General features: G+C 45.7%; 1 protein-coding gene across 3 annotated transcripts in view; it reads right to left on the bottom strand.

Moving 5' to 3' along the window:
• LOC111850521 (myotubularin-related protein 13) overlaps window positions 1-26,076 on the bottom strand; it is a 78,851-nt gene that overhangs the window by 32,968 nt on the left and 19,807 nt on the right. For all 3 annotated transcript variants that reach the window (XM_072698500.1, XM_072698499.1, XM_072698498.1), the window contains exons 3-16: window positions 18,311-18,448; window positions 14,220-14,354; window positions 13,350-13,460; window positions 11,425-11,530; window positions 6,417-6,549; window positions 5,568-5,676; window positions 4,366-4,479; window positions 4,075-4,152; window positions 3,514-3,627; window positions 2,645-2,773; window positions 2,418-2,516; window positions 2,087-2,294; window positions 1,720-1,829; window positions 1,346-1,495 (exon numbers count right to left, since the gene is read on the bottom strand). In XM_072698500.1, coding sequence (XP_072554601.1) covers window positions 1,346-1,495; window positions 1,720-1,829; window positions 2,087-2,294; window positions 2,418-2,516; window positions 2,645-2,773; window positions 3,514-3,627; window positions 4,075-4,152; window positions 4,366-4,479; window positions 5,568-5,676; window positions 6,417-6,549; window positions 11,425-11,530; window positions 13,350-13,460; window positions 14,220-14,354; window positions 18,311-18,448 — 1,734 coding nt within the window. The remainder of the gene's footprint in view (window positions 1-1,345; window positions 1,496-1,719; window positions 1,830-2,086; window positions 2,295-2,417; window positions 2,517-2,644; window positions 2,774-3,513; window positions 3,628-4,074; window positions 4,153-4,365; window positions 4,480-5,567; window positions 5,677-6,416; window positions 6,550-11,424; window positions 11,531-13,349; window positions 13,461-14,219; window positions 14,355-18,310; window positions 18,449-26,076) is intronic.

Genomic DNA, 26,076 nt, shown 5'->3' on the forward strand with positions numbered 1-26,076 from the left:
GTTTCCACCATGCTTTCAGGTTCAGTATAAAAGGGTTTCTGCGGACTTCAATTTGGTTCACAGTGTAAATTGTAAATGTTCCACATTTTGCTTGTTGCCAAAATCGAGGGCGTAACCCCCTTTTTTTGCTTGAATTAAATATCCTTCCTTTTCTCCTTCTTTTTTGGGTTAAGCACAGCTGACGAGGGGAGAATATGCTTAACTCAAAAGTGCGTAACTTTTTAAGGGATTTTTTTGACTTAAGTGATTAATGGGAGAATAGAGCTATGGGTGTGTGTTCATAAACACGAATGATCAAACTGGATACCTGTCTTTCAGCTTTTGGAGTCTTCAGTGGCTGTATTAAACTCAAAAGGTATCAAATACTAAGGTGGCAAGGATCAGCTGGAGGAAATGCTGTTAGTATTTCAGCACATTATAAAAATACAACAAAAACCAACCACAAACGGTGTGAAAATATTGGGCATCACTTGTTAGTAGTTATAAACAGAGATGGAGATTTCAGGTCCAGAGAGTACAAATCCAGACCAAGATTTTGTTTTAACCAACCAGTTGAGTACTCTGTGACTGTGATTCCTTATACTCAACTGGTTGGTTGAAACAAAGTCTTGGTCTCGATTTATACTCTCTGGACTTGAAACCTCCACATCTGCTTATTAAACCCAGGAAGTACCAGTAAGAGGCAGCAGAGGTTCTGAAGGATCCCAATTGGCCAGAACAGTAAGCCACATAATCACCACATTACTGCCACCCAGCCACAAATACCACAAATATACAAGTACTTACAAGTACTACTGCAAAAACATGCCCATATCAACATTGGCAAAACCAGCTGACAGATTAGATTTTTCTACATGTGTTCAAATCATGGAATCAATGTAATACGCATAGGCCAATTGATAGCTTCATTTCATTCCGTTTATATGTAAAGATGAGGTATAAAGGTTTAACCTACAGGTGCATTATGTAGAATGCGTGTGTATTAAATTAAGAATCAATAATTAAGAAATTGAAGGTGATTCAAATAATCAAAATCACATTTTGTCATAATTTATTGAAATTATCCTCTTACACAAAACTGAATCAGAATTTTATGTACTGAACTATCATTGGATAGAGTTAATGGTATTAATAAATTAGTCCACGGTTAAATATCACAGCTTTAAGTGCCATTTGGAAGAATAGTGGCTGCCTACATGTATTCAGATACTCGACATAAATGGAATATAAACACATAAACATGAATTTGAGTGAAGTCTAATTAATTAAGGTAAATCTGAATATGCCTGTTTATAAAAGCTGCTGGGTCTTTGGTGTTTTATTGACTTTCAGGGCAATGGCCTACCTGCAAAGCACAGTTCATCATGCGCACAACATAGTCGAACTGCTGGTGGTTCAAGATGACCCGGTTCTGCTGTACATGCTGGCCCAGCTCATCAGTCAGGCACTGGCAAGCCACCTTACCCTTCAGGGCACGGAGAGCTGCAGGAAGGATCTGCAGGAGGAGATACAGTCACACACCTACACACTAAGGACAACGTGAAACTTGTTTATTCCCTGTCTCTGAACTCTGGTCAGTAGGGGTCCTGTAGGTGCTCATCAGCCATTACTGCCATCACACTGTGACACCAGCCAAATGTCCAAATGTGGAGAACATCCATGAAAAGGGGAATGGAGAACTCAAATACTCAGTAACACAGTGCTAGGCGAGGACTTCACCTTCTCCGTCTCCAGAGTCTTGTTGTCGAAGATGGACGTGATGCAGGTTCTCACCACCTCCAGTCTTCGGGCACTGTTGAAGACAGAACCCGCCTTGCCAAGGATTGGCACTGTGCAAAGAAGACAAGAAAAGGTTAACAGTGACAAACTGGTCTCCTTGGAAACTAGTGCCATTCTTAGGTAGCCAATAAATCCATTTCACACCAAGCTTCTGCAGCCTGAGAACAACCACTGAAAGGATGAACTGAACTCAATGTAGATGGAACAAATCCATTATGGATTGGACCTGACACCCCATTAAAAGAACTGAAAAGATCGACCTTCAAGAAGATGGTAGTTACCTGTCATACGCAGGTGGAGGACTTACCCACAGGTTGGCCAGCAGGTACTACACACTTCCTCATAGGACGACTACAGGGAACAGGGGCACCTTGATTCTTGACCAATCCCTGCTGTAGAAAAGCCTCAACACGCTCTGGGTCCAGCCTAGGGAAGGGTACCACGTGAACCCGCAAGTGTGATCCCTCGGAGGGTCGCGGAACCTTCTGGAAAGCTGTATGGGGGCTGGGGTTCTCCTGTAAGGTAGAAAAATATTCACAGCTATTCAATGAGCCTCAATGAAATTTGAATGGAAGTTGGGTGCTCTCAGTAGACCACAAGCAATATGACATTAAGAGGACATTCTCCCTATCACTCACGTTCTTGTACAGATGCTCAGCGAGTTCACGGATGTGCTTCTGAAGCTTAACTGGGCTCTCCTCATCCTCCTTAAACCGCTCAAAGTCAAAGGCGACCAGCTGCATGGAGAAAGAGAAGCATTTATTCTAGTCTTCTGACCTTCGACTAATGAGAACCTTGCAAGGACCATCTTAAGATGGACAAAAAAGCAAACCCGTCTCTTTCTGAACAGGGGAAGTGTGTATACCTCATCAAAAATGTCGCACGCCCTGTAGGGGGAGCCCCTCTCTGAAATGAAGCCACTGAAGGCCATGCTATCAAGCACTTTGGTGAGTAGATCATTCTCGATCAAGCCCCTTTGGCACAGGAAGGCCGTCTGTGAGAACGGGCATGGAGGAAACAGAAGAGACACATGGGTTATCACAGAGGCATAGCTGGAAGACAGGAAGGTTGAGATCAAGTAAAGATAGGTACTGTAGATGGATTCTTCATTAATGCCAAAGAAAACTGCAGAGGTCAAGTGAGAGCTCATATTACAGCTCAATTAAACCATCGAGGACCAAAGTACTGAGTCCATGCAAAAAAGCCGAATAAGTAGCTTTCTAAAATCCATCCATCGAAATGTGTATCCTGGACAGGGATGGCGGGGTATTCCAGGCAGCATAGAGCATAAGTCAGTTCCAAATCCAGTTTTCCATTGTTTATACCACAGAAAAGCTCTGTATCTACTCACTATGGAAAAAAACATGGACATACTTCTACTTTACAATCTATCACCGGCACAGAACCAGCTTTATTCCACACAAGAATCTCAATCAGCTAAGAAAAATACAAACAGCAATTAGCAAATCCTTCCCATTAAGCCGGACCACAAAAGCAGACAAATGCCACATCAAAGCCTCGTGCATGTGCTAAAATAGGCAAGGCTGGGGGCCGTGGCAGCAAGCAGCCGGATCTCGAGCTCTGCCCAGAGCCCCCGCCAGACCTGGGGGGTGACTTGCGTGTGCACACAGACATTACCAAGGATGTGCTCACATAAACAAAGGGAAACAAACACGTCGCTGGGGGAAAAGGCCAGCCCCGTCCAAGAACATCCATGAGACGTGTGTGTCTTACCTTGTGGAAGTGGATGACAGGCTCAGCGTGGATGCGGGTGAGCTGCAGGCAGGACCTGTAGCCCTGGAAGAGCTGCGCAAACAGTCTGAGGAAGACGGCACGTACCTCCTTGTCCTGTAAAACACAGGGCAGAAATTTAGACAGTCCCAGAAGGGAGAGCGGGAACCTAGTAAGGTCAGAGGGGCAGAAACTGATGTATCTGTCTGTCTTTGAGTGACTAGGTAGAGATGGATGGATGGATGGATGGATGGATGGATGGATGGAGAGATAAACAGTGACAGTGCAAAGAATGTTAGAATAGTACACAACATTTAATTTTTTAATAAACAGAAAAGTCTAACAGAACTCACAAAACAAAAACACAACAGAGGTTAATGTTCGGGTTTTTAACCTGTGTACTGAGCAACAAACAACGTGTTACATGCCACCAGAAGCCAAACTGTAGATCTTAAAAGGGCCAGCATGGAGGCACATTTGTCCTGCAGTGTCTTTTGTTTGTTTTTTTTAAGGCCAATCACATCCACATCATTAGCTCTGGATGCAAGTGTGATCATGACCTACCAGAAGTTTCATATTGGAGGAGGCCGCTGGAGGTGGGGGGAAAGCCTTATCAGCCATCTCGAGGTCTGGGTGCAAAACCTTGCAGGACAGGAGAAACATTCAAATGGTAACACTCAACAAATTCACATGTTGGAACAGCACGATGCCTTGGAGATAGAGACTGCATGTTGGGAGGCAAACACCTGGGATCTTTCTGGGGTTCCAGCCAGCAAATATTTATTCTTGCCATTGACTGTCATGCTACCTGCTGACACCTCCGAAAGAGGAGTGAAATGCATGCTGGGACATTACCATCGACAGGGCCGCCTGGGTCTGATTCAGCAGGGGCTCAGGGAGGTGGGACAAGTGGATGCACTCGGGGATCTTGATCGTCCCTCCATCCAGGTCAGCAATGATGACATCCAGCTGAGAATAACACAGAAGGACACATCTGAGTAACATCTCAAAATCCATGCAAATTACTGTCAACTTTTCCATTTTTCTACATTACATTTCACTGTATACTCAGGTCATAATGAGAAACAGCACAAGACCTGCATCAGATATAAACATGAACTGAAATACATCCAATTCAACTCAACCCAACTCAACTCAACTCAAATCTAATCCAACTAAATCCAACCCAACCCAGCTATAATGAATCCAACCAGTACCAAAATAAAATGTTTTTTATAGGAAGTTGGATCACAACAACGTGGAATAATAACTTCAACAGGCAAACCTTCAAAATGACTTTTTACTTTTTGCTGTTAGTCTTGCGCTCTAATGACTCAAGGGAACCTAGGAATGCATTTGACACTGTAACAAAGCTGTCTGAGGCCCTGTAACAAAAGCCATCAAGCCTATAGGCTTATTTTGGTACATGGACATATCTGCTTGTGGAAAAAAAAAGGAGAAGGGTGATTCATCTGAGCATATTCTTCCAGTGCGGTCAGGTCATTTTGAGTTGTGTGTTCGGCCTTGATTAGCCAGTGCTCAGATACCACTGGCTTTTGCCCACAGTTGCCCAAAATTCCAACATCATCGTTTCCACTGCTTCTTGTGAGGCATTAGCAGCCCAAGCAGTCCTGGTCACTAAAGCTCCTGCCAAACATGGTGCTCTATGTAAGCCTCTCTCAAAGTCACTAAGATGCTTCTAGGCATGATGGAATATTCACTGCTTCATCAACTCAGATTTGTGAAAGTGCCTGATTTAACGTTACAGTTTCTATCTCACCATGTACTGAAATGTTTTGCTCAAGTTGAGTTACCTGTAGGCAGAGGTGTAAATTGCAGGTCCAGAAAGTAAAAATCCAGACCAAAATTTTGATTCAACCAACTAGTTGAGTACTCTGCGACTGTCACTTTGTATGCTCAACTGGTTGGTTGACACAAAATCTTGGTCTGGATTTTTACTTTCTTGACCTGAAATGTACACCTCTGCCTATAAGTTAACCCAGTACATCAATGACACTACAATGGAACAAAGCCTGCACTGCTCCAGGAGGTCTTACCAGGTCCTGGATCTCACTCTGGAAGACAGAGTGCACCCCAATGATGAAGGGTGTGGGTGAGCTGAGCATCTCCAGCAGGCAGGAAGGGAGAATGGGAATGTAGGGGTAACTGGGTGCACAAATCAGAGAGAGAGCACATTCAGGCCCCATGTCAATGAACAAATTCTCTCCAAGGCCTTAGCAAACCTACAGACATGCAAATGCAAAATACACAAAAATCTATTTATACATTTCAATATATATTGACTAATACTGACAGTAGCAATAATAAAAGCTTAGGTCTCATACGCGAATAAAGAGACCACAAACTTTCGTTTTGGCTCAGGGTAAAGTTTTACATAAATCCTGAACAGATCGGGGAAGAGCCAAAGATGGATTAATGAAGTATTTTCGAGCTCCACTCATGCCACATGGGTATAGCAGGTTTGCCTAATAACACAGTCAGATCTCGACTGATGCAAGTAATCCGTTCCACAGACGATTACGTAAGTCAAAAATGTCGGATTTACCCCCCATACCATTGAAGACTCATAGCAAAAAATACATTAGCTAAAAATATATATTAAACAACACATATTAAATCAATAAAAAGATAAAGTGTGAATTTAGTTATATGTGTTTATCGTCTTTTTACATCTATGATGCCATGATCTCTTTGAATCTTGGATCTTTTTTTGTCTAAGTTCACATTTAAGATAGTCGGTTTTATATAAGTCGAGAGCTACTTGTATTCCATTTGGGTCATCTGAACTGAGGTGGCCCTCTGTAACACAGAACCAGGTCTAGCCTTAAACCTAACCACTAGGGGGCGATATGCTGAGTCTCAGACTTTATAAATGGGCCACTCACCTGTACTTGAGTGGGAACATGAGGGATTCCAGAGCCCTACAGGCGTCGCTAAGGCGCTGCGAGCTGGTGGAGTGAAACAGAACCCGGTGTTCCGTCAGGACAGCGGAAAAGAGGCTGAGAACATTCTGGATCCCTGACATGTGGAAGAGGCGGAGGAGCAGCGGTTGAGCAACAGACGCTGTTATTGCACACGATTTTATCAAGAACATTCTCCGATGGAGAATACAGAATGACACAATGTTTATTTTTAACATCAATGTAAAATTTCACTTTCGCCAAATTCAAAGACCCGGGGCTGGAAATCCGTGCAGAGATCATCAGTATCAACTTGAAAGGTAAACAGATAATACAATAAAGATATTAAACAAAACACGCTAGACTAACCAACATCCCAGGCATTAGTTTGGATAAAGTTCGCTTCATACAGGAAGCACACATGAGAGAGTCTCTCAAAATATTTCTCACATTCTTTCGATACAAAATAAACCTTGAAAAAAAGAAAATACCAAAACGGCAATGAAAATAAGTTTCAGGTCTCCTAGTTCTTCCCTTTTATCATACTGTCAGTGGGATAATTAGCGAACAAAAATACAGAAGAATACAGGAGATTACAAACAGAGAAATATCTGTACAATTACTGTGTTTCTAGGCCACATTATATCTGTGTCAGGCTTGACATTTACAATACAAATAAATTGGGACTTTTGTGTTCATTTGAGAACTAGGGGATAATTAGCCTAACAAGACCCCTGCCTTTATTCTGCTGTCAATAGGTCAAGGCTTTAGAACTAAGCTAACAAAACATTCTGAGGGTACAGAAGAACGTAAATATTGCTAACAAGAGCACTACTAAGCTCCCCAAAACCCTTGAGGGAGAGAATGTTTTCATTGTTCTGATCTAAAGTGGTCCATATGTGGCTTTGTGTTCATGAATCAGTGCTACTGGAAAACCAGTCAAAAGGCTTGACTTTCTCTTGTTTTTTTGTTTTTTTTTTACTTTCTCTTGTCATGGACATGTTGTATGCTTGGATTACATCACATCCTTTTCGCAGGGACCTATCAGCTCTCAGGAGGATGGTCGATGCTATACACACCACTCCACGTGAAGTTTTCGTTTGCAAGCACTTTGGTCTTTAAACCAATTTGTTGTGCAGAAATTGAATCCATTGCGTAAACATTGAAATCTTCCTCAGTATGTGAACATTACTACTTCCATCATTAATAACTTTGAATTCATCCTTCTTGAGCTTCCGCTTCCACTAGTCTGTCCAGTTTCATTTCAGGCCTTTTCATGGCTGATACTGGAAATTTGAAAAATTCTAATTGTTTAGCACGACTCATTTCATGTCCTCGTTTTTGTGGTTTCTGGTCATATTTATTGTTTTCTAATCTAATGTCCACTTTGAAAGATAAATACTACACAGCTCAACATTTAGCTAGACAACTTCCATCTCCAACCAGTGACCCAGATTTCGTTGCTTGCCGAATCCTTTATTTCATCACTCCAATATTAATCAACAGACAGTTTGCTAAATTGCATTACTGTCTGATTTAAAGCAACAACGATGTATGAAATTAAAGTAGCAACAACTGATTCTAAAGACTTAAACAGTAACTTGAGGTTGCACCAGACAGGTTGGTTAATGGTAACTGTGCCTGTTCTGCCTGTCCCGTGAAGCATTTTGTATAAGGTAAAAAAAAAAAAAGCTATTCAATGGAGTTCATATGTTTTTAGTGTCCTGGAGATTATTTCAAAGTAAGGGAAGCAGATCTATGTGGTTTGCTGAAAAGAATGAGGGCTATTGGGGGGCGGGGGGCGGGGCGGGGCGGGGGGGCATTAACATACAGGTGAAAGAGACACTCGTTCAGTTCACCAGTCGCTCCTAATGGCTATGCTGGTGTCCCTTCTTTGATTTGTTTAGATTAGCTGGATCTGTGTATATCAGGGGGTCTCAAACTCAGATGACCTAGTGGCCATTGGCCAGAAGGGCTTCAGCTCAAGCGGGCCACTTGAGGTCTTTCTGAACCAAAAGAGGAACGAAGGAATTAAATAATGTTACACCGGTGATCCGTTAATTGGTGGCACTGCTGCCGGCGGTGAAACTTGCGGGGGAGGGGGGTGGGGGGGGGTGTGTCAGCACTGATTAGTGAAATGACGTTACATCGCTTTATATTCTCCATGGATAACAAAAGATCGATCTGCAGGCCAAGTTTAATAATGGATTAAAAACATGTCGCGGTCTGTATGGAACCATCTGACGGGCCGGATCTGGCCTGAAGGCTGATACTTCGAGGCCTTCGGATCTATATTACGCACAGCACCAGTGAACGGCAGTGAAACTATGAACTTGAGCCATCTTGCAAAGGAAAGTGATGGACAACTTGTTTGGGATGGACTGAAGAGAACAGTCGAGCGATCACTGCACATGAGCTGGGAGGGCGTGTGAGGTGATTACACTGCTTAAAATGGCAGTGGTAGACTAATGGTTAGGGAAGCACACTTATAACTGAAAGATTACAGGTTTGAATCCCTGACCAGCAAGGCACCCCTCCCTGGGTACTGAATTAGCATTTTGTTGTGTGTCAACAATGACAACTAATCACTTTCACTTCACTAAACTCAAACGCCTTGTGTCTGTGATGTCTCGATCGACGATGGCTATTTCGAGGAATTAGGAGGCTTTTCTTGAACACTGCTTCAGTACGTAGGCTGTGTAAATCGTAATGCGTTTTATCAAATTAAGGTTTTCACAGAAAAAAAAAATTAGCTTTCAGAAAGTGTACTCAACCTGAATACTGTATATATCTGTACATTTATGTATGTTATTTAAAAATCCAATCAAATATTGTGATTTTTAAGATAGCAGACCAAGTAAACCAAATTATGCAGACACTGTCCAAATACAGTAAAGTCTACATGTCTGCATCACCCCGGGCTTGTAACAGAACACAGTCTTGCTATTTACTACAAACTAATGATGAACGTCTGAAGATGGGCAGATGGATTAAAGCAATGATCAAAGATTATAAAGTGGCCAGAGTTCTGTTAAGTAATAACATTCTAAGCCAAATATTTAACCATTAATCACTCTGTGGAGAAGAAAAGGATCCCCGCTTTCATGATGGAGTTAAACCCTCTTCAGCAGGCCTGCCCCCGTGCCTGTACTGGTTGCCATGGAGCCCAAAGTAAGGTAGAGAAAGCATGGCATGTGGCCAGGCGACCAGAACCCTTTATTTCACACATTCCTTCCTGTGCTACCTTATACTGCATAAGAATCATTAATTCCATGAAATTACTAAATTTCGCTCTGAGCTGTTGTGGGATTAAAAACAATCGAGTTCTGGATGCTGAGGAATGAAGGAGGTATCAGCTGAAGAGCCAGTAGGTGCAGAGGCACGGACCTCCTGCAGGAGGTACGGGACATGGCGGGCCTCACGGATCTCCTGCAGGAGGTACGGATGCCTGGTAAGGTGGGCTGCCCTGCATCCTGTCCAACCAATCACAGGCTTCACACGGGGCTAATCGCGGATCCAGCGAGGGGTCGCAGCCAAATCTATCACACATACATGTGTAGTTAGGGGTGGAACTACTAGCCAACTGGGCTACTTCAGTAAAAAAGTATGCAGCCCCTGTGCAAATACAGCAAAGTCTATGTCTGCATCACACCGAACTTCTAACAAAGCTGCGACCTCTTCACCACGCCGGTTGACCAAGATGGGGGGAATCCAAGAAGGAAATTAACTTCCAGCATTATTCCGTGCACCTCATCCCAACCTGGCCAAAATGACCAGCCACAGCTTATTAGCAGCATGTGGCTCAGTGGGCTAAGCCTCTGTATCTGTGATCGGAAGGTTGCTGGTTCAAGCCCAGCCTTGGCACATCTATGGGTCTTTGAGCAAGGCCGTTAACCCCCAGCTCCCTAGGTGCTGCTATGGGTGGCTGCCCTTCACAGCCAGCTTGCTCTGACCTACAGAGAGCAAGTGGGGGAGGTATAAAGAGACTTATCCATGGGGATCAATAAAAGTATCTATTAACAGCATTTACACAGCACCATGTTCCCATGTGGGTTTACCGCTCTTTTTGACCGGCGTTTACAGTGAAGCTATTGCCTGCAAGACCCTGACGACAAGGACCAATTAAATCGTGAGGTAAGAGCAATTCACAAATGCACCAAATCCATCAGAACAACAAAACAACACACTTTCAAAAATCAAAACAAAACAAAAAAAACCACAAAGTTACAATCCAAAGAAAATGAAAAACTTGATACTTGAAAAACTTAAGTCTTTTTCTATGGAAATGCTGACAGATCTATGACTAAATAAACACATTACTGTTGCCTGGCTCCAACCTGCATACAGTCCCACCACAGCGGCAAGAAAAATGAAATCCAGCCTTCGCTGCACTACTGCAGTTAGAAATATTCATTTGAAAACCGCAGATCACCACAACCCAGCGACGGGTGAGTGGTTATGGAAAATGGACAGATTGGTGTACATCTGAAACTATTCAGTAAGAGACAATAGACACAACATACAGCTATTTAAAATACGATACAAAGACACTCACTGTAAACCATGTCAAATCTTTAGCATCCGATGGAGAAGTGTATCTTTGTTTCAGTACTCTGTGAGTACGTTTCAGTACTCCATGGGCATGTTTCAGTACTCTGCGTGACCATGTTTCAGTACTCTGTAAGTATGTTTCAGTACTCCATGGGCATGTTACAGTACTCTGCGTGACCTGATTTCCTTTGAAGAAATGTTTTCTTGTAGTTTTTAGTTTTCGTTAACAATAATCCTGCTCTGCTTGAGCTTGTTTCAGTACTCTATGTAAGTGTGTTTGTGGTCTGTGTGTGTTTCTGTACTCTGCGTGAGCATGTTTCAGTTCTCTGTGTGCAATGTCTCAGTACTCTGTCTGTTTCAGTACTCTGTCTGAGTATGGTTCAGTATTCTGCATGAGCATGTTCCAGTCCTCTGAACATGTGTCCGTGGGTTGCAGACCCACCTAGCTGCTGGAAGAGCAGGCTGACAGTCCTACCGCTGACCGGCAGGTTGCAGTTCTGTGGCGTCTGGATCAGCTGCCGGTCTCCCGCCCCCAGGGAGAAGAGTTTCTGTGATGAGAGACCCAGCAGCATCCATTAGAAAGCAGGCAGTCTGCGGAGGTCCCCGTGATAGCGGTGCTTGGTTAGAGTAACACTGCACGCAAACACCAAGAGTTTTGTTCCCTGTCCATAATCAATCAGTACAGCTGTGTACTGGGTACTGCTCCCTCCGTCTTACGCGCAGGGGTTGATCTCATTCTTAAAGGAGATGGGTTAATGTGTGAATGCCTCCCAAGTCCACTACTGTCCAGATCAGACACAAAAGTACAGTGAAAATAATGACTCATCTTTGAGTGAAAGGCAGAAGATCAGTGGACAAGGAAGACCCGACTAATGGACAACTCTGTTTCTGAAAAACGCAAGAACTAGTAATATATTAATATAGAGTCTACTGCTTCACTCAAATAAAAAAAAATGTATAGCACCACTTATGGGTTCAACTGTAGTTAATTATACCAACTTTGAGCAAAGTGCAACCAAACACATATTTGAGAACTGTTGTCTGAGTCGAATCATTTAAATTATTTCAGTAGCAACCCATGGCAGATAATCGGAGCCATTCTTGATTAGTTAGTCATGAATGTGTTTTTGGTAGGTGGTTTAGAAACAGAGTTTAAGAGTTTGCAAACTAATTACAGAATGCTAAATCCAAGATGGCGGCCATATATTACTCAGCCGTACCTGGAACAGTGTACAAGACCATTCTTGAGTTTACACATGACCACACATGTTTACACTTCCCGAACGGTTTACCAGTTACATGATGTCTCGTGGCGTAATGCTGAGGGTATGATTCACACCCATTTCATTAAGTAGAACACAGTGAAATTAACTTTGCAGTTTAAGGTTCTCATTTTTGGTAAGTTCAGTGGCCCAGGAAAAGACATGCATAAACTCATTTGCATATCATGCTCCAGGGATGTAAGATAAATGGCTGTGTGTGTGTGTGTGTGTGACCCTGAACTCAGAACCCAAGCTTCACTATCTATGTGTGTGTGCACTTTAGAAAAGAGAGCATTATGGGATATGTGAAAGCTACAGCACTTCAATGTACTTATGCAAATAAAGAGTCATAATTTAATTTTTTAATTATTTAATGAAGGTTTCATGCCTGCAGAGTAAAACCACCAAGAAGGAGGAACAGTGGAACACTGGAGTTCAGGGTGACAGCCATAGCATGTGACCTACAAAACACCAGATTGACCGGAGACTGCAACCCATACAGACCAAGGGAGAGGGAGGTCAGAAAAGGTGACCTGAGGTGGAGACAGGGGGTCCCCACCCTCAAATGCCTCTTTCACATGGTCAGCAAAACCCTGCATGGTTCAGCTGGAAAGAATCGAGGTCCCCAGGGCGATGCAATAAGACGGACTGAACAGCTGGGCTGCACGCCACCATCACTAGCGGATGACACATTCTTTCAGAAAGGCCAGTCCTAACCAGAACTGGCCCTTTTTCAAAGAATCTTGGCTCTGGGGGGTGAAGGGGGGCGGGGGTGTTTGGTTTAGAAGAAGTAACTGATGTGGCTGCAGGACATTCTTCCCATCCAGCAATCAGAGCTAATTTTAGAGTCAAGCACCCCCCCCTTCCCCCCCAAACTACATGATTGACTCGAGGGAGACGTGCTCAGACAAAGAAAACAAAGGAGAAGTGCCGGATACATTAACACCATGTTTGTGCTGCATTAAGAGTAACCTGCCCGAGTGTGGAATTAACCCAGGTCAGTGGGGGGCGCCACCGGAGCACGTGGGCCTCGGGGAATCATGGGTCAGGCCAACAAGGAGGGGTCAGAGGTCAGGTATTCTTGGAATGGTGTCGGGGGACTCACCTGGGACCCGGCGGCCAGGGGGACAAGGCACGTGAGGAGAGAGGCCACCAGCGCCTCCAGTGGAGGGCTAAGGCTGTCGATGTAGACAGTGTACAGGAGACCCAAGCAGCCCTGCAGAGACACACAGAGCCAGTGCTGGACAACCCACAGTGCAAGTACTGTACAACTGATAGAGCAAGTACTGTACAACCCACAGTGCAAGTACTGTACAACTGATAGAGCAAGTACTGTACAACTGATAGAGCAAGTACTGTACAACACACACAGAACAGGTACTGGACAACCCACAGAGCAGGTACTGTACAACCCATAGAGCAAGCATTGTACAACACACACAGAGTGAGTACTGTACAACCCACAGAGCAAGTACTGTACAACTGATAGAGCAAGTACTGTACAACACACACAGAACAGGTACTGGACAACCCACAGAGCAGGTACTGTACAACCCATAGAGCAAGCATTGTACAACACACACAGAGTGGGTACTGAACAACCCACAGAGCAAGTACTGTCCAACACACACACAGAGCGAGTACTGTACAACACATACAGAATGAATACTGTACAGCCCATACAGACTGAGTAATGTACAACACATACAGTGAATACTGCATAACACAAACACAAGTACTATATATCAAGCATCAACTACAGCCGTCCCTGGGCAGACATGCGAGTGTTGCCACAGCGGCCCTGTAACTACTTAATAGTTGGAATCACAGGAATCACAAAGGAGATGCAGACAGCCCTGCTGGGAAGCTCTGACTGCATTAAGTGGCCACTATCAGCAGCAATTCCAACAAACAACGAGCTCGTTCTGTGAAAAGGCTTCAGTGACGGGCTGTCGTTTGGGGCTCGGCGAGTTACCCGAAATACTTCAGGGAAATCCAGCCGGGAGACGAGGACGAGGCTTTTGGGTGCAAACAGCACGGCCGGCTGGATTAAACCGTCTTCCTCTGGCTCCTCGTCTTCTTGGTCAGCTGAGGACATGGCCTTTGTTCCCTGCAGGAGGAAGCATAGAAAAAGAAGAACTTAAACCCATCAGAAAGACTCAAGAGGCCTGCTAATAAACAGCCCAACATACAGCACCGGGTTCTGAGCATCACAACAGATCAAGAAATGTCCAGGTTCTGGCCGAGAATGTGACTGTCTGGAAAGACCTAGATGTCCAGTTAGACTGAAAATCATCACAGAAAATGCATGTTCCGGGTAGAGCGGGGAGAGGTCCAGCTTTCCTCCAGTGGAACAAATGCATCTGCCCCACCAGGAGCAGGCAGCAGAGGGGCAGTGATATACCCCGGATAGGATGCCAGTCCATCGCAGGGCACGGGGCTCAGATACATCCTGGATGGGATGCCAGTCCATCACAGGGCACGGGGCTCAGATACATCCTGGATGGCATGCCAGTCCATCACAGGGCACGGGGCTGATACACCCCAGATAGGATGCCAGTCCATTACAGGGCACGGGGCTAAGACACACCCTGGATGGGATGCCTGTCCATCGCAGGGCAGTTACATGTACTACGGGAGAGAACCGGAGTCTCCGGAAGAAACCTATATGACTGAGAAGAAACCATATCAGATTCTCTTCCAAAAAGAAAACAAAATTGCCCAGGACATCACTGAAGGACATTCTGTTTGACCCATCTTCCACCAGAAGTTCTGAGATCAGGGATTCCTGCAGAAACTGCTGTAGGGTCGGTGGTAGCAGATATTTCAGTGCGTGTGTGTGTGTGTGTGTGTGTATGTGTGTGTGGGGTGGGGGGGGGGCGTTATCACAGCAGGGGGTTATATTAAAGACCAGGCATTCCAGGGAGAACACAACCTCATCTGAAAACTATGATGCTGCTCATTAAATCAAACCGTAGGCTCGGCGACACGGTTTCCAGGCCAGACCCTGTAACGCTCTGGCACGAGCCCTGGAGTATAACTGCGCGTCCACACACTGCATCGCCAAGAGCCCTTGGCTTCTGACAGTCCAGTGTGTCTTCCATCGGTCGATGAGTTAATGCACCTCAAAGCAACATTCCCGCCTCGTGCCAGTTATCCTAAACCCTGGTCCAGTCAAGGGAAATCCGCAAAAAGTCTAGGAAGGGCAGTAAAAAAAAAACATACAAACCACACACTTCCGGCTATCAGCCACACTGCAGTAATGGTCATAAGAAGAATCTCATATCATTACAGAGCGTAGGTAAGCATTATTCCATGTAGGAACACCACGGGAAGCGATCAAATTCCAGGAAAATTCCCAGTTAAGTACCAGTCTGAGTACTGAGAAGCGTAAGTCGATGCTGCCAGACTGTTGGGTCCCCGCTGAGTCCACGCTGGCCGAGGGCCCCCAGACAGACCCTCCTGAGCTTAAACCCAGCCTTGAGAGCAAGGAAAAAAATGTGTTTATTAAAGCTTGGAACAGATTATAATCTGTTTAACTTAATTTCCTGAAAAACTGTGTCAGAAGATGCAATCGTAATGCAATAATGACCGAGCTGGAACCCAAGTCCACGATCTAAGCCGACAGAAACCGAAATAAGCAGCTGGGTTTCCAAGAGCCGCACGGGCCGGAACACCGGGAAGAGCCAAAACGGGCTGCGAGGGTTTGGGGATGCTGAGACTCGGGAGGGTCTCTCCTGGAACGGGACATGGGAAAGGCAGCAGCCAGCCAGCAATGTTCACTCTGCTGGATTACAGGACTCTCCAGATCCTCCCGTCACTTATAAAAAGGAAAAAGCAAACATCATGTGTTTCCACTTTATTTTATAACAAAAATATTATATATAAAAGCTTCTGATCTGAGTATAGAATTAAATACTTCAGCGGGGCCTGAGAGGTTAAGCCACGCAGCACGAGAGCATGCTGGCGCTCGTACACCTTGCCGACTCACAGGGCCAGGCGGAATCCCTCTGCTGGCCACTGGCGGTACTGCAGGCAGCACAGTGCCGTCCATGTGCCTGGACTCTCCAATCTGGCTCCTATTACGCCATCCGGGAATGATCATTCAGACAGCAAAGATATGCACCTTTCAAGCCCCCCAGCTGAGACAATTTATATACAAAAAAAAAAAAACACAGACTAACGACAAACATGCTGCTGTTACGTGCAGGATATGGTCAGTAACACAAATACAGAGTATTGTGTTTAACATAAAACCATGACTAGTTTAGCTCCATTATCACCCAGCATCATACTTATCAATGTCGCACATTTACTCCATTTTCCACGCTGCATGTTTTTAGGTTGTGCCCAATGGCTCAGCATCAGTGTTGATGCCTTAGATGTGTTCTGTATTCATGCACAATTCAGTCATTCTGTGGTTTTTAGTCAAGTCAGGCATTTCAAGCATCTATGCCAAAGCTACAAATCTGGAGAAGCCTTAGGGCTGTGAACTGACAACCTTCTGGCATCCTCCACCTACAAGCACGAGCTAATGATGTCACTGGAACTTCAGCCTACCAACACATATAAATTTAAGCATAAAAGACTTGCAAGGCATTGTGGGACTTCTGCACACTGGTGACTACTGCCTACAGGACTCTGGCATTTCTTGGTGGTCAGTAACTCCAATTCCAACATAAAGAATCACAAACAAAATGTTTACGCGGCGTTTGAATCAGGCCGGATGTTTAACAACACTGTGAAACAACGAAGTAAATGATGCAAATTCCACCTCACATTCGCTCAGCACTGCTGAATAGATGAGCCTAGACCCGTAAACTGGGAAGACGATCAACACCGCGCCACGCTTATGCGCCTTCTGCCAGCCACAGGTCGACTCTTTAAAAATAATTGGATGCACCCCCTGTGGAGAAACTTGGCATTGCATTTCTGACAGCTGAGAGATAACTTAAGGACAAAGCCTGACCTGAACTCTCAGACTTGCTGGGAAGGGTGATACCAAGGCACGTGTTCCTCATCATGCCCCCCCCCCCGCGACACTCAATGTAGAAGTATGCGTTCGTTATACATACTGAAGCCCCCGCTGCTGACCAGGTACGTGTGGGGTCTTCTTCCTTGGTGATGTCTGTTGTTTCTGGGTCCCACTCAAAAATATCACCCCCCCCCCCCCCGCAGAAGATTCAAAAACAAAATAAACAGGTAAACCGTAGAAAGAGAACCATAGCTAGTTAGCGGATTAGCGTAGCATATTGCTTCTAAATAAGGAATGCATTTATGTGATATTTAGTGACTGTTTTGATCTGACTAGCTTATCTGATGCCGGGCTGTAACAATTCTCAGCGCCTGCTGGAGAGCTTCCTCGCACTGGCTACTGTTCACGCAGTGGAAGCTCAGGCTTACAGCACTTGTACCTGAGTTGGCTCCTCGACAGCCATATGTCTGCGGTGCATTATGTGCCCCCACTCAAATGTAGCTTTGAACTGCAGTCAAACCAGCTACCAAATAAATATCCCCCAAAGTGAATCCTTCAGTGGTGTAATTCTTAATTTACAGAGTGTCAGAGATGGACTAAGTATATATTTTATGGGGGGGGGGGGGGGGGCTTTGTGCAAGAGAACGAAACAGACGCAGGAGATGAGGCAGTTGCACAATATCTGTGTGCTAACACCTGGGGGGGGGGGGGGGGGGGGAGATGTAAAAAAATGGGCAACCGTGTGCTGCTATGTTGCCATGGTGACACTTACAGGTCCTATGTGGTCCAGGTCATCTGGGCCAAATGTTCACTTAAAGCCAGTCAACCATCTCTTATGGCCAATGACATTTATTTTTTATTTTTGTTTTTTTCATTCACACCCCCCCCCCCCCCTGCTTGCTTTAACTACCCAACAATGGCGGGAAATGAGATATCAGCCACTTAACAGCACATATTTCACCAAGCAGTGTCTCGAGGACGTTCCTGACTCATCCCTATTGCTATGTGTGCTCTTTCTCATGTTCTGGGAAATACCTCTTGGCTTGCATCCTTCTCCCTGTCGATGGCGTACGTGTACCTGCCGCACCCACCTGAAGGTTTATGTCGGCCTCATAGAAGGTCAGGCAGGAGCAGTAGTGGCGGTCGGAGTCGCTGTCGGTCAGCACCGTGGTGAAGAAGGAGGGCTGCTGCCTCTCACGGGAGAGCCTCCAACCACTGGGCTGGCAGAACTGGAACCAGAGAGACAGAGAGGCGTCAGTGAGGGTGCGCAGAACACCTGTTTTTGCGTGGGGCCCCCAAGGTTTGGGGCCCCCTGTTGGCCACAAGCAGTCACTACACTGAATATTAAATGCAGACATTCCTTGTTTAGGAGATGCTGAAGCAGCATGTTCTGCTAAGCAGCTAGCTAGCTATGATCTTCTGACTCTACTCAATGGCTATTTATTTAGTTTTTTAAACATCTGGGGGGCGGGGGGGGGAAAACTGAGTTTTTGAGAGGGGTCCTAGAAACAACATACGTGCCCTGGTCCACGCACACGGATATGGGTTTATAGCCTGTGCTGTACTGCTGAACATCATCTATGCCTGTTAACGGCACAATAAAACATCCAGCTGTATAAATGGGTCAAGCAAAAAGTTGATGAGTGAAGGACAAAACAACGAAAGGAATGCAGCACAGTGACACGGCACTTTAAGGAACGAATCAAATGACCTGGCAGGAGCAAATGGCGTGTGACATCTGCGAGCGCGGCACACCGCCTGCGAATGTGACATCAGGAATCTGCACAGTGAATTCTGGGAAACAAAGGGTTCGACCGGGAGGACGGCGCAGCCAGAGCACATGTTACCCTTCCGCATTTCGACTTCCTCCCGGGGACTCCGGAATGCCACCCTCTGACGCAGAGCTCTGTGGCACTTGCCATAAAGACAAAACAAAGTTTTACGACATTCTGGGAACTGGACAAAAAGAAAAACAAAACCATCCGCCGTGTGCAATTAACCGGACAATCCCTGAGGGGCCTTCAAATGGACGCCCCTTGTCCTCTGACAAAGAAGGTTAAGAGATGGAAGGTTACTCACCACATCATTCTGGTAAAAACTTTCAGACAGTCACTGACAGTCTGTACATCACTGTGCATCATCTCACATGCCTAAAAAGGACCCCTGCTCTACACCAGCAGTCCACTTCAGTATATTTCAGTCTCACGTTTTCATACTTCTATACTGTTAGTTTCATATTTAAAAGAGAGATGCACGATCAGTTTACATATCGGTATCAGGCCTTCTTCATTCAAAATCAAGACATCAGCATAGGCCCAATGTGTAGGTCGTGATCGATATTGCCGGCTGATATTTAGAGTTTAGTTAATGGGGTCCTATTATCCTTTTCTGGTTTTTCCCTTCCCTTCGGTGTGTTATATGGCCTTATGTGCACGTAAAGCCTGCAAAGCCTTAAGACCCAAAGTACATGCCACAGGGAGTAACACTCACTTCTAAGCTGCCTAAAAAGCCTCATTCGATTTCCGGCCCTTTTTTCCATGACATGGTGAGGTCACCTCGTAACACAGATATCAGCAGGCTAAATTAAGCCCTGAGCCAATGGGAGCGAATGGGAGGAGCCTCATTCCTTCTGCCGCCTACCCACAAGGATCTGTCTGCAGACTGCATGAAAGGGGTGGAACGTGTAGAGCAGGGTTATGCAAATCACGGTCCTCGAGATCCGAGCCCTGCTGGTTTTCCAGCCTTCCTTTACCTGTGAGCTGGGTGTGAAAAGCCTCTGACCAATCAGAATCAGTAATTATTAAACTAACTACCTGGGAGAACTGAAAACAAGGCCTGGATATGGAATCGAGGTCCAGATTTGAAGAGCCCTGATGTAGACCAATCAGAACACACTGGGCTCATCGGGAGTGGGACTTAAAGCTTTAACAAACAGTTTGAAAGTTATAGACAGAGTGAATAGAGATGTACACCCCACAAATAACATTATCAACAGTGAAAGCATAATAGGATCCCTTCGATATTCAAAGTTAACAGCACTAGACCTAAAGACATAAATACTAAAATAATGCAAAAGTCTGCAATGGATGATCAGCCATTTTCCGTAATGGAGGATGAGGGATTCTGTCACCTCGTTCACCACTTAGAACCTTCCTACAGGCTCCCAGGTCAACACTGTCTCACTGGCGTCTCACTGCCTGCAGTGTATGATGTGGGAGCTAAACACAATCACAGTAACATCACTGACTTCAGTTTCACTGCAGAACCACAGAGCTCAGAGGTTGGCCAGTTATCGGTATTAGTAATATCAGATGAAAATATATTCGTTTTCTGTATCAGCCAGAATTTCAGTGCATCCCTATTCTAACTATAGTGGATCTGTTGGTTCTGTTTGCTTTTATGTGCTCTTCCTCCCATTGTCTTCCTCAAACCACGCAGCTGATCTGCTGGTGTCAAGCACAACACTGAATGACTAAAACCGGGTGCCTTACAACTCGGCTGCTCTTACAACGTGAGCAGCGCCCAGGAGGAATGAGGCTCCTCCCACTGGTTCCCATTGGCTCAGGGCTCAATTTAGCCCGCCGGCATCTGTAAATTTGTTTCTGTGAAACCCGGATCCTGCCGGTCTGATGGAGTGTCTTTGACCCGTGTTGTGTATGTTGGTTAGCAAAGGCAGGAGATGATGCACCTACAGTCACCCATCAGGAATGCCAGAGTTTACTCCTTGTGATGTTTTTTAGGCTGAAGAAAGAGACCAAGAGACCGAGCGAGACAGGAAAGCACATTAGGACCACAAGCTGGAGTGGCGTGCGGCCCAGCAGGTCCGGTCTTCGCGTCTATGATCGGAAGGCTGCTGGAGTCCTAAGTAGAATAGTCACATCTAAGTCCCTTAAGCCTCTAAAACACTCCAGGGATGCCTGTATTCCCACCCCAAGCTTCAATCTCATCTGTGTGTATGTGTGTGTCTCAAAGGAGAGCATGATGGGAAATCGGAGGCATTCCACTGTAACTGCGCTACCATGCGAAAAATAGCTATCAATTACTCTGGAAAGACAGTGAAAGCCAGGACAGCAGCTCCCCACTTGGATCATGATCAACCAGGCTGAAGGTCTTTGGGCAGGTCTGGATAGCCAAGCCTCATGGCTGAGCAACTATGATTCTAGAGAGAAGAATGTCTCAATGAAGGCCTGTGTGCAGCACAAGCAGGTCCGGCAGGACACAAGCAGGTGTTCGGCAAGTCAAGAATCGCACAGGTGTCTTTGACGACGTAGTTCCAAAATGAGCCAATAAAGCAGATTCATGCCCAGACAAGTCTCTCTAAGTGTGATATTTCCTGGGGGGGGCAGACTAGCAAGGTAATGAAGTACACTTGGCATGGTGCACCAGACACAGGAGAGCTTTGATGAACAGGCTTACCCAGGCTAAAGCACTATGGACAAACCTTGTTTGATACAACTTTTACCACCCTCACCCCCATTTGCTGCACGACAATGACACCATCATAGAGTTTAACAGCTCAAACAGCCCAGGGGCCTCCGACCATTTTAATGTGCCTCTGCATGAACATCTGGAACCAGCAAACTAGCACGCTGTGTCCAGAAGAGGGTGGGTTTAGCAAGACTGATCCAATCAGAACCAGATTGAGACAGGTGGGGTTTTTAAAACCGGGAGCCTGACCCCTGACCCCCAAGCCTGACCCGCCAGGTCCACGCCGCTCCAGGTGTGACCCATTTTGTGCTTACTCAGGCCCTGACCAGCAGAACAACACTGCACATGCCAGCACAGATGAAAGGTCAGGAAACACTGAGGGAAAGACCGTGAACAGTTTGCGTCATCTTGTAGAAATGGCACGCTTGTAGAAATGGGTTTTTTATAAAAAATGATGATGCGTACTTCGGGGGAATCCATCCTAATTACACTGGGATATCCGGATAAACGATCAGGAGTCCTAAGCCATCATTGACCTTGGTGACAGCTGAGAGTCACACCTCCAAACCAAGGAGAGGTCATCAATCCAGGGCAAAAACTGACTGTCTGCTGAAGAACAAGATGCTGCTTCAGAACCGATGGCGAACGGCATGCGCACAGCACATGGGGGGGGGCACACGGGCCATCCGGATCGAAGGAAAGTCCGGGGAATATCCGTGGAATGCTGTTCATGATTATGCACAATCCACAAGGCGACTGGAACTGCAGAGGCTTACTAAATACCAGTCACGGACAGGAAGTGGGAATGGAATGCGTTTACAAGGCAAAGAAATAAATTGTGAAAACGTGAAAGGAAATACGATGGGAGTAGGGGGGCATTCAATTAATCAGAGGTAAACAGCGATGAGCAGACATGTAATCGTGATGGGGGGGGGGGGGGGGGAATTTCCCACAATACTCACAAAACCTCCCAAAAACCTATTCCCACTCATCACAAAAGCATTTAGCACAGCCCAGAGGCCCGAAACCAGTCCCAAAGTCATTCACCCCCTTCCCCACCCCTCAGTACACCAGAGATCCTGACAGGACAAAATAACTATTTATGGATTATCCATGTTGACAAGAGCCTATCTACCTTCAGGAGACAGAGAAGCTCCTCACCAACAGGCCTTGCTGTTTACCAAGCCCCGCACACGAGCCGCGATATTTGGTTCAGCATAACAGCATAATTACAGGTAACAGAAGGATCGTCTGACATGGGCCTAAAACATCGCCGTTGTAACAGACAGGCCCGATAAAAGTGTGAGAACAACACAGCCGTCTGTGCACTGTGCTCTGAAGACTCTGGCTCCAGCCTCCTTCCAGTCCTCATCCCAATCTACATCGGCCCTTTCCCATGTTACCACATCAGCAGCACCATCATAATGGGGGGGGGGGGTGCCATGGCTCAGCGTACTCCAGGCGACCCCTAAAACTGTAATTCATTCGGGAAATACTTTATAGGGGGAAAGCACCAATATCGATGTCCCAATAAGACATCTGAGAGTGTTGGATGGTGAGCTGGTCCGGAAGAGACTGTGATTCAGAGGAGAGGCATGCAGGGGAGGACAACTCAAAGCCCCCCCCCCACCACCCAGGACCATCAGTCATGCTGGGGAGCCGAAGAGATGGAAGCCAGCCAATCAGGGCGGCCGAACCCCCCCCCAAGATTGGCGGGAGCTGGCACATACCGACCATAAAGAGGAAGGGAGCTGGGGGTCTATTCTGGGACTGGGGGGGGGGGGGGACGACCACTGATGCGATGTTGCTTCTTTAAAACGCCTCCGCAATCTGCAGGAAATCTGCAAGATTCGGAGGACGCAGCAAAACAAAAACAAACCAAAAAACCAGCTGCAAGAGAAGCATCACCTCCTGAAGTTCAGGGCCTGGACGTCATAGAAAAAAAGTAACTGGCACATTGAGTCCTCGCCCCAACCTGCCCCCTCCACAATCCCTACCAAACTGTTTCTACCACCAGCCCAAGGCGTGCCTATTTCTCCCAAAGCTCACCCATCACACTCAGGACTAGCATATTCTTTACAGGACCCATCTCTCACAGAATGTTCAATGTTCAATGTTCCACTTATCCATCACAGAACCCATCCATCCCTCACAGGGTCCACACTCGACTCACAGGACCTGCCCATTCCCTACAGGGCCTGCCCATCACTCACAGGACTGGCTCATCCTCACAGAACCTGCCCATCACACACAGAACTCACCTATCATTTACAAGACAGACCCAGCCTTCACAGGGCTTGCCTTCGGAGGACCCCGATCATCACTCACAGGTCCTACCCATCTTTCTCAGACTCCCCCCCACAAAGCTCATTGTGCAAATTCGTTCCCACCCTCGAATATCAAGCAGCCAATTAAAATGGAGAAGATGGGTCAACTCCATTCCCTCTAACTCTCCAAATGCTTCGATCTGGAGTTCATAAACTGGCAATAATAAATATAAACTTTAACATTTAATTTGAGAAAGCACTTCTTTACACAGCGTGTAGTTAGAATATGGAATAGTCTCTCTATTAGCAAGCTAAACCCTTGGGTTCCTCTAAATCAGAGCTACATAAGATTTTAACAACTATGAGCTATTGGTTGAGTTCTCCTCAAACAAGCTTCGTGGCCCGAATGGCCTCCTCTCGCTTGTAAATTTCTTTTGTTCTTATGTTTAGTGCATTCTGTGAATAACCCATCCTCCACAGGACAGCTCAGAGTAGCCAGCCACAGAAACCACCAGGACGTGAATTCACACACAACCAGGGCTGGAACCCAAAAGATCAAGAACACGACGTAGGAGGGTCAGGAGCCCGGAAAGGGGTCGATCTCCTTCGGTACCTCTAGACGGTAACTTCGCAATCATGTCCAGCTTGCATGGACTCACTGAGGTCCACCACAGTGGATCATCACAAAAGCTCTTTAGATTCTGATGATGCACAACTTGACCGACATTAGAACATTAGCATTAGGAAATGTGACTTTAACGCGGATGGGTCAGTGCACCAGAGGACAGCGTGGATTTTATCAAGTGGTGTATCTGTGCCCTTACAGACAATAATAATAATCATGGGCGACATTTGACTCTTGAGTCAGGGGGGGCAAGAAAAACATTTTAACGAGTAGGTATCAAAACAACATCCTACCTTAGTGAAGGGCTAAACGTCGTCCACCAGGCGCGGCATCAAAGCGATTAACGGTCTTATCCAAATCTACGTGAATGGTCCGTTCAATGTTAAGTACTGCAATGTCCGAGAGTCTTTCCTGGCACATCAATAAAGTTTGCAGACATTTTTGGTCCGTGAACCGGGTCTCGCTCTGGATGCGTGCTGTCTGTGGAGGCTTGGCTAACTGCTCCAAATTTCAGCGGGTTTGTCATCTGCTCAATTAACGTTACCTGTCTGTCATCAGCATTATCTGTTTTTGTTTTTTTGGAAAAGTACTTATCCAGCGTATTGGGACGCTTAGCCATTTTGCCCGATCGATTGTCTAGTTTTCTCTAATTTTCATACCAACAACAAACTAACTTAAAAAATAAAGACGCAACCTATTGCTTAATTTGCTGTGTCGCCCCCTATCAACACGGAGACCTACAACACATAAAATACATATTCTGAAACAGTATTTTAACAGTGAATTCTAAAATTCCATGATCGGGATATAGGGGGGGCACATGCCCCCCCTTGCCCCCCCCTAATGTCGCCCATGATAATAATAATAACAGGTTTCACACGCATTTAACATTACATTTACATATACCTCACACTTTCATCCAAAGTAGTTATTACAGTACAAGGTTACAATTTATAAGTGTTCCCTGGGACACACACACACACACACACACACACATACACACACAGTCATACATTTTCTGTAAATTAGAGACATCAATTAGACTGGATGCCTTTCAACTACAGGAGGAAACTGGAGAACCTGGAGGAAACCCACATGACACGGGGAGGACATGAAAATTCCACACATAACAGTAATACCCCCGCCCCCCCCCCCCAATGCCCAATGACCCCCCTTCATCTGGCACACACACACACTGCTGCCCAACAGCAGCCGTCCCTGGTTCCTCCCTCTGGGCTTCCAGGAAAAAAAAAAGAGGAAAAATTCCTCAAATATCCTGATCTTCACAGTTTAATCACCATTTTCCAGAGAGCCATAAAACTCAAGGCAAAGGGGTCTGTTTATCACCTGCAAACATGTTACATAATTCCATGCCTGTAAGACAATATTACTGTATAATATGGATTCATCATAAAATCAGTGTTAATGTCTCACAGAAGCAGTTTTGACCAAAACTACAGAATTTTCCTTCGACCCCAAGGGGATATTTGCAAAATTTTGGATAGTAGGGAATTGGAGAATTGAGGTGGCCAAAACA

Source organism: Paramormyrops kingsleyae, chromosome 13, assembly GCF_048594095.1.
Source record: "Paramormyrops kingsleyae isolate MSU_618 chromosome 13, PKINGS_0.4, whole genome shotgun sequence".
In the NCBI taxonomy this organism is placed as follows: domain Eukaryota; kingdom Metazoa; phylum Chordata; class Actinopteri; order Osteoglossiformes; family Mormyridae; genus Paramormyrops; species Paramormyrops kingsleyae.